Genomic DNA, 15,498 nt, shown 5'->3' on the forward strand with positions numbered 1-15,498 from the left:
GCCGCACACTGGCCAGATTCCGCTCTCACATTCTGCCTCCAGTGGGTCACTCCAGATTCCCACTCTCTTCCCTGAGAGCAAAATCAGGATCTCTGTGTTTTGGAATCCCCATCTTTCAGGCCTGGTCTGAGAACGCCATATAACCTGGCGGTTTCCTTCAGACTCTTTCAACAGCCTGACAGAATAGCGCTCTCTTCAGCAGGACTGGAAGCCATGAATTTCACAGCTGGGAGGGGGAAGTTAAACACTAAGGGTGAAATCTTAGTCGTGCTGAGATCAATGGCAAACTCCCACCATGGCCAGGAGTTCACCCTAAATCTTCATGGAGGGATTTAAATAAATGGCCTGATTTACACCCACCATCAGCCTCCAGTGAATTCAACTGGAGTCGTCCTGTGGTCTCAAAGGGTGGGTGAGCTCGTCTGGACCAAAGAAAAACTGACAGGAGACTTGCTGACATCTCACACTCACAGGCTTAGAGGTTCAGAACAATCAGGAGAACAATTGTTTTGTGCGGGGAGAGGGGTCGGCTCTCTCTGTGCCCCTGAATCTCTGGTTCTGGAGAGGATGAGAAGCACCAAAAGCATGTCAAGCGGGGACACCACAGTCACAAGGACATAAGGCTTGATGAGAACATTTGTAGTCATTGTGTTAGATCTGACGCTCATTGCTCTGTCCTAGGGTCTGATCATCAGGGAGATCCTCAGAATCTCCTCCAAGAAAGCCCACCATAAAGCCCTCAGCACCTACACATCCCACATCGATGTGATGCTGATGTCTTATACTCCCTTCCTCTTCTCCTACCTGACTCAGAGGTTTGGTCAGGAAATCGCTTCCCATATACACATCACCTTGGCTAACTTCTATCTCCTTTCAGAGTAGCAGCCATGTTAGTCTGTATCCACAAAAAGAAAAGGAGTACTTGTGGCACCAAAAGCTTATGCTCAAATAAATTTCTTAGTCTCTAAGTTGCCACAAGTATGCCTTTTCTTCTATCTCCTTGTCACCCCCATACTCAACCCAGTCATTTATGGAGTCAAAACCAAAGAGCTTCGTGACAAAGTGGGCAAATACACCTGCAGAAGGTGATCATCGGCAACCACTGATGTTAAACCTGTGTGACAAGAGGGGGAAGGACATCTCCTCATTATTCAAGAGTGCTCTGTCCCAGTTAGGCTCAGCTCAGCATTTTGGAAGTTCAGAGTCTGAGAAGTTCCTCACACCTAACGTCTTATCACTCCATGACCAAGCACAGCTCTCTCCGTTGCTGAGTTCCCTCTCTCTGACCATCCACTGACCTCTTTCAGTGTCACCTCTCAAACCCCAACCCCACACACCCTGTCTCTCAGCCTTTCCTTGACTTCCAGACTACCAGAAGATACTGCAGGTTTCTGACAGAAGCTGTGTTTCCATTAGTCCCTGTCTGAAGAGGGTTCTTGATCAGTTCGACAAACTGAAGCTACACTTTTAGATAGCCAAGGACAAAGCAAGAAACTATGGTGCTGAAATTTTTTATTATATATACAGTGATCCAGTGAATAAAATTTACCTGATTTTTCTACTTCCAATTCTTCAGTAAGCCTGGAGGATAAAACAAGTATTTTAGCTGGAAAGTGCTAAGACGGGACAGTTGCTGCAGGAATTGAGAACAGTCTACTAGAGCTTGTTGGTGAGAGTTGTGAAACAGTGTGGTTTTGAGAACCAGGCAGCTGTGTTAAACTATGATATCGCCTTTGAGTCACATTACTTACTGCTTTGCACAGCCACTTTTGGAGTGGCTTTCAGCTAGACCTTTCAGAACACACACTAACCGTTCCTGCTGTTGAAGATGTCAAGAGTAGGTGTTGAGATTTCATGTTGGAGTTTCTGGAACAGTTGAAACAGGGATTATCGCTAAACATCCAAGTGATTGAATCACTTGCAGTACTATGTCCTTCTACTGCTCTCAGCCCTGCATGACCGAGATTGGCTAATATCTCATTTTTGCCTTTGGTTTGTGAACCCCTTGGACAGTTGGAGCAGCGGTGGAGAGTTTTGCCGATGGTTCCCTGGCCACATACTCAGAACGACCAAGTTGAGCAGTTTTGGGTTGAAGTTCTAAAGCGCATGGATGCCGCTGGGGACAGAGACTTTATTGAACTTGGCTCGTTTGCTATTTTGTTGCTGTCCCTACCTTTTAGCAATGCTGCAGCTGAAAGACTGTCTTCTCAGGTGAACTTGATAAAACCAAAACTGCATAAGAAAATGCAAGAGGAACTTTTAGAAAACATTCTTTGTGTTAGGTGTATATGTAACAACACAAGTTCTCTTGTGAACAGTTTGCACCAACACAAGAAATGATTGAACTGGTCTCTCCTGATGTATGAACAGCAGCAGAAGCATTCTATTTCTAAAGAAGATAGAGAGGATCAAATGTTCCTTTTAGATTCAACACAAAGTAGGGACATTGACTACTATCATTGAATGCCATTAAAAATAAATATAATAATTTTATTGTTGTTTTTGTACTACAGGCATTTTGGGCTCCTTTTTGGCTATTATAATGCTGTCATTCTCTGTTTTTGTCTGAAACATTTGACAGCCCGCAGTCGGGATACAAGTACCAGAGTGTAGGAGGGAGCTGCGGGGACAGAGACAGGATAGTGGATGCTGTCCGTGCCGCAAGTAACACGGCAGTCGAGCACAATGAGCAGCTGGGGAGAGCAAGGTGGGGTCATGGGCAGAGGGCCCAGCACAGGGAGACGTCACCAGACAAGATGGCCTTGAAGGCTGGACTCAGAAGGGGGGACGTGAATCTGATGAAAAGGCAGATGCTGGGGAGAAGGGTCCTGCCACCTAGAGCCTGAGCGTGTGTGGCCACTGCCAGAGAAGGGGCCTTACCTGCAGTATCACAACAGAGCAGTCAGTGCCTGGGCAGGAGGCCTGGGACATGTGAGGAACAGACTGCGATCTTTCCTTATGTCCCAGAGACAGCTGTCTGTGATGTCCCTGTGCCCACTGAGTGATGTTCCTTGTTTCCTTGAACCTTTCCCATTTTTGGCTTATTTTTCTTAGAGTTGCTGTTTAATCAATTCTATTTGGTTTGAACTTAATGTAGTGATCAGTGGGTCAGGGAAGTGTCTGGTGTGAAGAGAGTACCACAGAGTGGGGACACCCTAGCCCCTGTCCTAAGTGACCATGATGAGACTGGGGGTTCAGCCTCGCAGGAATCCTGGACCCAGCCGTGTCACCATTACAAGGACTCTGCCACACAGGAGCGTGGAAGGGGAGTTCTAGAGGTCAGGCAGGCCACTGGGTAAAGGGAGTGCGAGCGGGGACTCAGACCATTTCACTAGTCAGTTCACCTGGGGTAATGTAGACGTCAGGAAAGTTCTTCACAATAGCTCTGTTGACCTGAATGTATGGGTTAGATTATTATGACTTGTCAATGTTCTGACCAGAATAAAATAGGTTCTTGTCCCAATTCAGGCAATTCAGAGAACACAGAGAATTCAACTTTGGGAGAGGACCCTCAGATTGTATGGCAAATAGACTTCTACTGAGGACAACGCCAAATGGTTAAGATCTTTATTGAAACGAATAAAAGAATAATAAACAATATAAAACACAGTGTCACAAAGAAGTAATACAATTCTAGGACCCCTGCTGGTAACATCTCTATTCTAAAAGACTACTTAAACTGTCATACTCACACCCTTTTAAGAAGACCTGGTAGTGCGAGACAAAGGACCAGCCTTGTCTCTGGCACGCCTGATGAATGTGATGGGGTCCAGGCTTCCCAAGTTGGTAGGGATTAGGTTTGAGCGTTGAGCAGCTAAGCTGTATTGCAAAGCTGAGCTGAGAGAAGATAGGAAAGAGCCACCCTCCTGCATGGCTGTTTGCCCTCTCATAGGGCGCCGGCACTGCCACAATCAGGACACTGTCTATCATGCCCAAATCTTATTTCCTTACCCTTACACGCAACTACCAGAAAGTGCCTTGGGGTGAGCAGACACCCTTCATGCTGCCGTACCCCAGATGGAGACCTTGGGACACTCGCAGGGCGGTGGTAGGAAGTGGCCCAGGGAGGGCCGCCTTACATAGGTGGTGGGTAGAATAGACCAGTGGAGGCTAAACCTCCCCAGCCATGCAGCCCCTGACCCGCAGCCTTTGAGAGTGCGGACACCTGGGCCATGGTGACCCCACCTGTGCTCTGCCCCAAGGACCCTTCTGCTTGTCTCCCATGGCCCTGCCCATGCTCCATCTCTTCCTGTCTCTGCTCCACTCTCCACTGAGGCCCCTGCCACCTGCCACTTCTCACTGAGTGCCTCCTCTTCTCCTCCGAGAGGCCCTGCCACCCATTGAGTCTCTCCCCTCCTCCAACCCTTGTGGCCCCGCACCCACCACTCACTGACTCTCCTCCTCCACGGACCCACGCTTGCCGCTTGCTGTGTCCATCCTCTCCTCCACCCCTATCCCTCTTGACTCTCCCATCCACGTGAATGGATTGGACACGTCTTTCCCCCCAAAATCCTCCCAAGCCTTGCACCCCACTTCCTGGGGAAGGTTTGGTAAAAACCCTCACCAATTTGCATAGGTGACCACAGACCCAAACCCTTAGATCTTAGAACAATGAAAAATCATTCAGTTTTCTTACAAGAAGACTTTTCATAGAAGTAAAGGAATCACCTCTGTCAAATCAGGATGGTAGATACCTTACAGGGTAATTAGGTTCAAAACATAGAGAATCCCTCTAGACAAAACCTTAAGTTACAAAAAAGACACACAGACAGGAATAGTCATTCTATTCAGCACAGCTCTTTTCTCAGCCATTTAAAGAAATCGTAATCTAACACATACGTAGCTAGATTACTTACTAAAAGTTCTAAGACCCCATTCCTGTTCTGTCCCCGGCAAAAGCAGCATACAGACAGACACAGACCCTTTGTTTTTCTCCCTCCTCCCAGCTTTTGAAAGTATCTTGTTTCCTCATTGGTCATTTTGGTCAGTTGCCAGCGAGGTTACCTTTAGCTTCTTAACCCTTTACAGGTGAGAGGATTTTTCCTCTGGCCAAAGGGATTTTAAAGGGGTTTACCCTTCCCTTTATATTTATGACACCACCCCATCCCCCTTGACTCTCCCACCCACCACGGACTGAGTCCCTCCTCTCCTCCTCCGCCCACCTCCATGATGCTCCAACCACCACTCGCTGACTCCCTCCTGTCATCCACGACCCCTGCTCCATGGCTCCCCTGCCTGCTGCTTGCCGAGTGCCTCCTCTCCTCTCGTCTACCCCCAACATCTGCTCCACAGAGGGCCCCACCGCTGGCCGGTGAAAAACACCAGCACGAGTCCCACAGCTGGGCCAGGTAATAGGAGCAAGACATCAAATAAAGAGCAGTGGCATGCAAATGCCAGAGACTATCAAGTGGCAGAAAGTCCAAAGAAGGAGAGAAAGTGAACTTCAGACACTAGGTTAAGCAAAGTTGTGTCTCAGTCTTTCTTATTTACATTGGAATATGAGAAAACATTTTTAGAGTATAGTGAGAAGGCAGCTGCAGTTTTCTCCTTTCCTTGCAGACAGTTTTCCAGTTTTCCAGTTGAGAGACCCCTGAGATTCACTGAAAGTGGAATAAGAGGCTGGAAAAATAGACAATCTGCCATACACAAGCAGTGATCGGAAAGGTGGCATTTTTTCAAACAGTCAAAAGATGTGGGCTCTCGAGTGGCACAGTTGTCACATTCTCACAAGATGGTGTTACATGAAAGCAGAGAGTATGCTGCAAAAATCACCGATATATTTCTTTCCCTGGCTAACCAAGGAATTCCACTGCGGCGGCAGGAGGAGAGTGAAGAATCAGCAAACTGTGGAAACTTTCTGGAACTATGCAATTTGTTTTCACAGTATGATGAAGCACTCAGAAAGAAAACAAAGGGTCCTTTCCATCTCTGAAGCAACTCAACTCAGAAAGAGCTCTTCCAAGTTGCTGCTGCTGAGATTGTGAAAAGCACAATCATTCAGAAAGTCCAGGAGAATGGGTTTTGCACAGTTCTTGTGGATGAAGCCCACAGTTTTAAACCAGAAGAAATGCACTCTGCATGAGAGACACAGAAAATCTGGGAATAAAGGGACGATTTGTAGGACTCATTGATTGCTCTGAGCGAGGGGATGCTAGCGCAATCTATCACAACGTTAAGCAGTTCTTACAAACATCGGGGATTGCAAACTTTCCGGTCATAGCCCAGTGTTATGATGACGCTGCTGTCATGGGAGTTCAAGGTTTCAACAGACATTTCTTGGGCTTTTCCTGGACAGTTGCTTTCAATCCGATCCGTTTAGAGCACCAGTTCTCAAACTATGGGAGGCACGGGAATGTGTAAAGGGAGGCGCAAGCTATGTGGTTCTTTTTGTAAGAGCTCCGGCTGTCAGACCCAGGCAGCTGTAACTCAGGCAGAAGGGCCGTGCACACCCAGAGGAGGGCATAAAGGGGACAGCCGGAGCCTCGGCCAACACAGGGTGGCAGCGGAAGCCTGGGCTGACACACCAGGTGCTGTAGGAATCTGCACTAGTCCCATGAAGGGCTCTCTTAGCAACTGTGACACCTCAGATGTCCGTTGTGTGGTTCCCCCAAGTACTTAAAAACAAACTTAAAACCAGTCTCAGCAGCCCGCTTACAGGGAGAAACAACTTACCTGAGAAATGGATCATTTTGTGACCATGGGAGAAAAGTGTACAACACAAGCCAAAGTGAGGATAGCAATGGAGGTTCCGGCAAAACACAGAATCTGAAAATATGATGAAGCTTGTTTCAAACTAGGCTTAACATGGTGCGGGTCCAGCCATGCACCGAGACCTCCATGAGTTGTATGTGGCAAAGTACCGGCAAAGAACAAGATGCGGCCCTGCACGCTACACCAGACCCTCGAAACAAGACACCCTATCTTAGTATGTAAACCCATTGAGTTTTTTCAGAGGATTATAAGAACATAAGAATGGCCATACTGAGTCAAACCAAAGGCCCATTTAGCTGAGTTCCCTGTCTTCTGATAGTGGACAATATCAGGTGGCCCAGAGGGAAGGAACAGAACAGGGAATCAAGTGATCCATCCCCTGTCATCCATTCGCAGCTTCTGGCAAACAGAGGCTAGGGACACCATCCCTGCCCATCCTGGCTAATAACCATTGATGGACCCAACCTCCAGGAATGTATCGAGTTCTTTTTAAAACTCTGTTAGAGTCTTGGCCTTCAGAAGATCCTCTGGCAAAGAGTTCCACAGGCTGACTGTCTGTTGTGTGGCATTTTAAACTATATTACATTATAGAGTGGCATTGTAACGGGGAGGAGGGATAGCTCAGTGGTTTGAGCATTGGCCTGCTAAACCCAGGGTTGTGAGTTCAATCCTTGAGGGGGCCATTTAGGGATCTGGGGGAAAAATTGGGGATTTTGGTCCAGCTTTGAGCAGGGGGTTGGACTAGATGACCTCCTAAGGTCCCTTCCAACCCTGACATTCTATGATTATTATATTTTCTCTCTTCTTATCAATCACTTCCTTGTGGTTCACAACATTCTGTTAACTTTTTGGACTATTGTGGCACATGGAGCAGATGTTTTCAGACAACTCTCTACCATGACCGCAAGATCTCTTTCTTGATTGGTAACAGCTAATTTAGACCCCATCATTTTCTATGTGTAGTTGAGATTCTGTTTTCTAATGTGCTTTACTGCTATCATTTGAATCGTTTAAAAGCCACGGAGGGGATTCTCCTCATGACCTCATTGTGACACTGTGCCCCATATTCTTCATAGTGGAATGATTCTGATATAATTCTGACATAATTATCGTACATTTTGTACGAGATATGTCTTGTCAGGTGTCACTGGAAAAGTTATGATTTGCTGAAAAGGATTATCCTCTTTGTGTGCATGTATCATTTTTGTATGTGGAGTTATGAATATTGACTATGTATCTGTATTTCAAATGTAGTCACACCAGGGTGACGCCCACGAGGCAAAATGCTTCCAGTCTTGACAATGGATTGTGAAGGACCTATTCAGGGTAATGACCTGACCTTATCCCCCATCTGGTGAGCCTTCCTGAAAACCCTCCAGACTGCCTATGGCTAATCGCTACTATGACTCACCAGAGCAGCCTGAACAAAAGATCCAGATGTAAAAGTTGTTGGATTCCTTTCCCCTGTGTTCTCACCCTGGCAGGGCACACCTACCTAAAATACCACCATACTGAAATGGCTGCAGGTCAAAGATTGGGGAAATTCCATGGCCGTTCCCTTGTACAAAGTGGGATACCGTGTGAGAGGAACGCCAGGTGATTTTGGCCCTGGGAGTGGTGAAGGAATCACACAGTGAGTGGAGAAGTACCCATGGTACTAGTTCTGACACAGGATAGCACAACCTGTTCCTACATGAATTTCTGAAAGATGTACACACTATTGAAATTTGATGCTTAGCCAATCAAAAGAGAAGATGAATTACGAGAACAATTGGGAGTTGCCAGATACATATCCACTTTAGACCTCACAACAAGACCCTGACAAATACTGTGGATGGCAGTATCCTGGGAGAAGAAATCCTTTTCCGTGCCCTTTGGCCTGTATTAATTTCGGATCACGTCATTTGGCCTCCACAGGGTGGGAGTTACTTCTCACAGCTAACCGACAAAATATTGCTACTGCATGGGTGGTATGCAGCGCTATGCTGCTACGATGCATTGAAAATGCTTTTTGGTCCCATAGCTTATGGAATCATTTCCCACACATAGTGCAGATGGCAGCATGTTACACACAGAAAAGAAGGCCATCATCAGTTGCTAGGCAGTGTAGGAGGAAGAGGGCCTGAAACATAATCCCTTGTAGTCGAGGCCTGGTGTGAGGCCTGAGACCTGGGTTAAAGCAAAGTTAAGTTGTGAGCAAGGGACAGGCCCGGCTTACAGAATCTGGCAGGAACAGGACTGATATTGCAGAAACACACATTCCTAAGTAGTGCTCGGCACAAGAATAAACATGCAAACCGTTTCCAGAAAGCTGATACCAGAACACCTGGATGCCAAACCCATTCCCCAAAGATAACAGGAAGATGCTGACCCATCTGAAGGGTAAGGTCAGGATAACGGCGTAATGGATAGAGATATTTGAGGAAACCAATACGTACAAGGTAATGGATGGCACCTGGATATGTCAATGGGTGCTACCTCAATACAGTAGAGGGTGGCACCCTGATACATGAGGAGTAATACTTAACTTGTTTGCATCTGTGTATAAAGATGTATCTCAGAGGCAATGTCTTTTTCTGAATGAGGAGAGAATAGAAAGTCCCGCCATTCATGTAGCCAGTCCATTGTTTTGGCATACATGTGTTAGTGTACCTGTAACCACTGATCTGGGGAATTAGCACAGTGCCTCGTTCGCAATAAAACTGACCAAGTTCCTCCACTGACATCTGACTCTGTGGATTTATTGGGCAGTTCAATTGGAGCCTGCTGTGTGGGCTACCTGGCCAGAGTCAGTACAGCAGGCAGAGAGAACAAACACACACAGCCAAACATCTGTCAGCAGGCTGAACAATTTGGAAGACTCAGTTTGTCCTGACAATCTGAGCCCCTGGGATCAGAGAATCATTTCTTTACTCCCTGGGGTGGCTCTCCAGCTAAAGTTCTCCAGTGTTTATTTTCTGCTCCTCCTGCTGCTCACGGAGCTGAGGGAATTGTCTGGGAGTCCTGGCCAACCTGAAAGTCCTCAGGGACTGTTCAGGGGAATCATAAAGTTGCTCTTCAGCACGGCGAGTATCAGACGTGAGATTCATACACTGATTCTCAGGGCTCTGCCTTCCTGGTGCAGTAAGGAGATATCCTCTCTCTGCAGAGTGGAATTTCGGTGAGTTGCCTTTTTCTGTAGGCCTGAACAGAGGCTGGGAGTGGTTGGGTCATTACAAAACCTAAATTTAATTTCCCCAATACAAATTTCTCCCTACTGTTACTCATGCCTTCTTGTCAACTATCTGTAATGAGCCATTCTCTTACCCACCTTGCTCTCGCCAGCTGATGAAAGGGCCGATGCTGGGGAGAAGGGTCCTGCCACCTAGACCCTGAGCATGTGTGGCCACTTTCAGAGAAGGTGCCTTTCATGCAGTATCAAAACAGAGCAGTCAGTTCCTGGACAGGAGGCCTGGGACATGTGAGGAACAGACTGCGATCTTTCCTTATGTCCCTGAGACAGCTGCCTGTGATGTCCCTGTGCCTACTGAGCGATGTTCCTTGTTTCCTTGAACCTTTCCCATTTTTTGCGAATTCTTCTTACAGTTGCTGTTTAATAACCTATATTTGGTTTGAACTTAATGTAGTGATCAGTGGGTCAGGGAAGTGTCTGGTGTGAAGAGAGTACCACAGCGTGGGGAGAGAGCCACCCTGCTGCATGGCTGTTTGCCCTCTTATAGGGTGCTGGCACTGCCACAATCAGGACACTGTCTATCATGCCCAAATCTTATTTCATTACCCAGATACATCTTCGGGTACACTTACTCTATAGATTAACATATTATGACATATATTCATACAGATTAATATCGATTATCTATTCCCTGATTATCTATACCATTACCCTTGGCCTAACTTATGACTTCCATGTCCTGCAGTGTACCCTGCAGTTACCGGTCTGTTCCAGACCGATGGTAAACATATTCAATTCTTTGTTCAGTTCCCTATTCAGTTCCCCAAAGTCAAGCGGGGTAACTGGTAGGCAATTTATCTATGCCAAAGGTTACAAACCCTTACATTAACTTGCTCTAGATAATCATAGAGGATAGAGGCCTGTAGGTTCATTGCGTTCCAGCCAACTATTATGAACAACAATTATGAATAACATGTACTGGAATTCAGCATAAACAACCCCCCCCAAATAATAGACTCAATCAAATTAAAGAAAAAACCACATTGTAGCAAGGCAGCAAACTGGCTATATGGGCTAGCGCTCCCCACTTAATTTCGGGAACTGGGACAAACTGATGGGTGGGATTTCAGTGACATTTCAAGAGATGTGTAACTTGTGAAATCTTCAAATACGTGATAAAAGCTGAAATGTGTAACTTTGGGGAGCACACGTTCTGCATCAGGTGCATGCAACATTACTGCTTCCAAAAAACTGGTATCATCTCATACAAATGATTGCAAATGAAAGCTTGGTCAAGCAATTGACTACACAATTGATCAACAACCAGTGTGAATCACTCCTTCCTCTCACCTTCAGTGTTTAGACACAATGAAAGCACCCATGGAAATAATTCTCCTGAGCAAAAGTGCCATTGAAGTTTACAAGCCTTCAGCATTAAAGAAATGAATGGAAATTTTTAGTTTTGTTTTTCTCATTGTGCTCCAAAGAAGGATTCTGGAAATGGTAAATGCTGTTTCAAAACTGCTACAATCCAAAGACACAGACCTATCCAAAGCAGCAGGATTACTTCCCAAAGCCACTGATCTTGTAGCTACATTTCCAATTGAGTTCAAAGAAGCCAAACATTCAACAAGTAAATGATCAGGACAATGGGGCAGAGAAATCAAGTCTGAGGAAAGTGCTTGAGAAAGGCAGAAAGACAGGGGAGCAGCTGATTTTGTGGCAGACCAGGGAGGAGAGCAACCAGGAGCTGCAAGCAAGATGAGCTGAAGGAAGGCAGAATTTCTCCCTGAACAACTGCCCAAAAGAGTGAAATGGAGGGGCGGATGGCCTGTGAGGGGCAGGGCAAATGGCAGCCCCCCTTGTCCTGTCAGGGCAGGGAATACGAAGGGGTTGATGGTGTGTGAGGGGCCGAGTGTGGGACAGTTATTTCACGGACAGGAACAGGCAGTCTCAACTGATACTTGTGCTCTTTTGTAAATCACTTTGAGATTTATAAATGCAAAGCTCTATATAAGAACAGGATATTATTAGTCATGGGATGTTCTAACTGATCTGGGGATGTGAGAGTACCCCCAGGGTTTTTAATCAAGGTACTGACTCCAACCTTTCTGAAGAGCGGGGGCAGAATGGGCCATATTTTCTGTCATGGGGTCACATATTTTTATTAAAGTTGCTTTTAATTGTAGGGGATGTGGTTTAATAAACTGACCAGAACCTCCCCAGTGCATCATGCCAACCTGCAATGAAACCAACATCAGTCCTGCAAGATTCCTCCTGGCAGGCATCCCAGGGCTGGAAGCTGATGGCCCCTGGATCTCCATCCCTTTCTGTTCCATGTACCTCATTGCAATTCTAGGAAACAGTCTGATTCTGTTTGTGATCAAGACACAGCAGAATCTCCATCAGCCCATGTACTTGTTCCTTTCTCTGTTGTCTGTCACCGACCTTGGCTTATCTGTTTCCACCTTGCCAACAATGCTCAGCGTCTTCCTGTTTAACACCAGAGAAATTGGCATTGATGTCTGTCTGACCCAACTTTTGTTTATTCACACTTTCTCCATGATGGAATCCTCTGTACTAGTTGCCATGGCATTTGACCGCTTTGTTGCAGTATGCCACCCGCTGAGATACGCTTTGACTTTAACCAGTGCAAGGATAGGAAACATAAGGCTGGCGATAATAATCAGGGGTATTGGTCTGAATATCCCATCTGTCATTCTTCTCAAGAGGTTGCCGTACAGCACGATCCAACCTCTCTCTTATTCATATTGTTTGTATTCAGATGTGATGAAGATGGCCTGCGCAGACACTACATCCAGCAGCTTCTATGGTTTGTTTGTTGTCCTTTCTTCTCTGGGATTAGACTCAGTGCTCATTGTCTTGTCGTACGTCATGATCCTTCAGACTGTATTGAGTATTACATCCCGGCAAGAGCGTCTCAAGGCTCTGAACACCTGTGTCTCCCACATCTGCGTCATCCTGCTTTTCTACACCCCGCCGATCAGTTTGTCTATGATTCACAGGTTCAAGAAACAGGCTCTCCCTCAGAGTCAAATTCTTCTGTCTTATCTCCACCTCCTCTTCCCCCCAGTGCTCAATCCCATTGTATACAGCATAAAAACCACAGAGATTTGTAAACGGATCATGAAGATCTTTCAAAACTAGTCCACTAAGAGACTCCAAAGGGGGCACTGATTTGGTTTCTGTAATCTGTCTCTCTGGGAGCCAATATGGCCCGTGGTGTCCAAGTGCCTCTGTCACGCTGAGCCAGCGAGGATTTAGCAAACCAGCAGGCCGACTGAAGTAAAAGGAACCCTTAAGGACATATGAGAAAAGTATTCAAATTGTAAACAGGGCCTTTCCTCATGGATAGCTAGCAAAGCCACTAGAGTTCTTTAAATATAGGCCTGTATTGTTAGAGAATCAAAAGTAGATACTAATTATATTTGTCTGGGTTTACCTATATCTTATTACAAGTTCAACAATGTGACCAAATTAGCTTGCAGATGAAAAATTTCAGTTCCTGTAAGTCAGGTTTCATGACCTATTCTGTTAATTCAGAGGTCAAAAGGGGATGTTAACGTTAAGATGAAACTTGTGTTGTAATAATATCATTGTCTTTATTCCTCTTTGAAGTTTGTAGTAAACTAGCTGTGAACCATTTCAATGGTTAATGGCCTTTTGCTAATCAATGTTGCTAGTTATCAGTGTAGACATAGGAAACAGAGATTTATTTCAAAGCAAAAATGCACATTTCATATTCTTCATCCAAGGAAGGCCTGCTGTGATCATTTGGGGACAAGAGGCTAATCAGCTGAACTTCAGCTATAAAGGGCCTTTTGGGCCTGATCCTTACTATCTCAGAGCTGCTTAAGCTTTGTCAGGGGATGTTCAAGTAACAAGATGGAGGACTTGTGGATTAGCCCTGCAATTCTCATGGAAGAATCTGAAAAAACTCTGTATATGGACTGCCTATTGGACTATGACTTTTTCCATTAATTCCAGAAGGATTTCTACAAATCGGCAGCCTCTCCATTTCTGCTTTGAAACTGACCTGTGAACTGGTTTCATATCTCTATGTATAACAATCTTTTTCCACAATAACTCTCTTTCTTTTCCTTTTAAATAAATCTTAGATTTGTGAATAAGAATTGTCTGTCAGTGTGTATTTGACCTGATGTGTAATGTGTCCGATCTCTTGAGAGTAGTAGAACTTTACAGATGGTGAATAAGATTTTATACAACCCTTAATAGATGGATTTGGATGTGTGGGTGGGAGTCAAAGGCTAGGTTGCTTAAAGAGAACTGTATTTTGGCTTCTTGGGAACTAGGAAGGTATTATAGAAGCAGTTTGGTTACGGTCTTTGTGAATCAATTATAAGAATAAGCCACCAGTTTTGGGGATTGTCTGCCCTATTCCTTGCAGTTTGCCCTGATTGAGCATTCTCCGTATAGCCCATCCAGCAACCATGGTCACAGCATCCCAAAAGGAAAGCTTGTATTGTTTGCCCCCCAAATTCCCAGTTAGCAAAACTGCAGTCCTGTACCCTTAAAGCTTCTCTTTCTTGAATAAAGTATCCTGTTTTGTCCAGGGAATTAGGGTGTTCAGTGGAATACGTATAAGGAAGAAGGAGTTTTAAGGGAGGAAGTCTACATGTATGCATTCCGAAACTACTTAGCAGGTTGACTTGTAAATTCTCTGAAAACTCATTCTGCACTCAGAGAGTAAGTCTTGTCGTGTTGGCTAAGGCTACACCACATTTCATAGATTCAGAAGTTGAATCCCTGCTCTAAGAGTAAAACTTGACTCAACTTTAACTGTGGCTTCACTATTGATGCCACCATAATAAAATATAAATTTTCAGCATGCTTACCTTGCTCTTCATAGTAAATAATTATGATTAATATTTACTTATTTGTTGAAATCCTTCCTGGGCCAGGTACCCATCCCTGTTCCAGCTCCTTTGCAAGCGAGGGGGCATTTTTGTTCCAAAGTCGAGTTGGAAACCTTTCAACTTTTAAATATAGAGGGCTCCAACTCAAGCACTTCTTCAGATCACAAGGAAAGTATGTCCTGGGGAGAGAAAGAAAGACAGATGATCTGTGGGGCCAGAACCCAGATAGTGGGTGCCAGCCATGTCACAAGTAACCCAGCAGCCAAGCACAAGGAGCAGCTGGGGAGAGCCAGGTGGGGACTTCTGCATACCACCCAGCACAGGGAGTCGTTACTTGAGAAGAGAGCGTTGAAGGCTGGACTCAGAAGGTGGGATGTGAATCTTCTGGGAGGACAGATGCTGGGGAGAAAGGTCCTGCCACCTGGAGCATGAGGGAGTGTGCCCAGTGCCAGAGCAGGCTCCTTACTTGCAGTATCACCACGGAGCAGCCAGGGCCTGGGCAATAGGCCGGGGATGTGTGAGGAACAAATTGGGAACATTTCTTACATCCCAGAGATGGCTGTTGGTGGTGTTTCCCATGCCCACAAAGCGGGGTTCCTTGTTTCCTCAAACATTTCCCATTTTTTCCTTTTTTTACAGCTGCTGTTTAATAAATTATATTTGCTTTGAACTTAATGTAGTGATCAGTGGGTTAGAGAAGGGTCTGGTGCGAAGAGA

General features: G+C 45.6%; 1 protein-coding gene across 1 annotated transcript; it reads left to right on the plus strand.

Annotated features, from left to right (window-relative positions):
• Window positions 1-12,115: 12,115 nt before the first annotated feature.
• Window positions 12,116-13,051, plus strand: LOC119565299 (olfactory receptor 51G2-like). Its single transcript, XM_037889801.1, has one exon. It carries the CDS (start codon window positions 12,116-12,118, stop codon window positions 13,049-13,051), a length of 936 nt encoding a protein of 311 aa, XP_037745729.1.
• The last annotated feature ends 2,447 nt before the right edge of the window (window positions 13,052-15,498 follow it).

The sequence above is a fragment of the Chelonia mydas genome, chromosome 1 (assembly GCF_015237465.2).
Source record: "Chelonia mydas isolate rCheMyd1 chromosome 1, rCheMyd1.pri.v2, whole genome shotgun sequence".
NCBI lineage: Eukaryota > Metazoa > Chordata > Testudines > Cheloniidae > Chelonia > Chelonia mydas.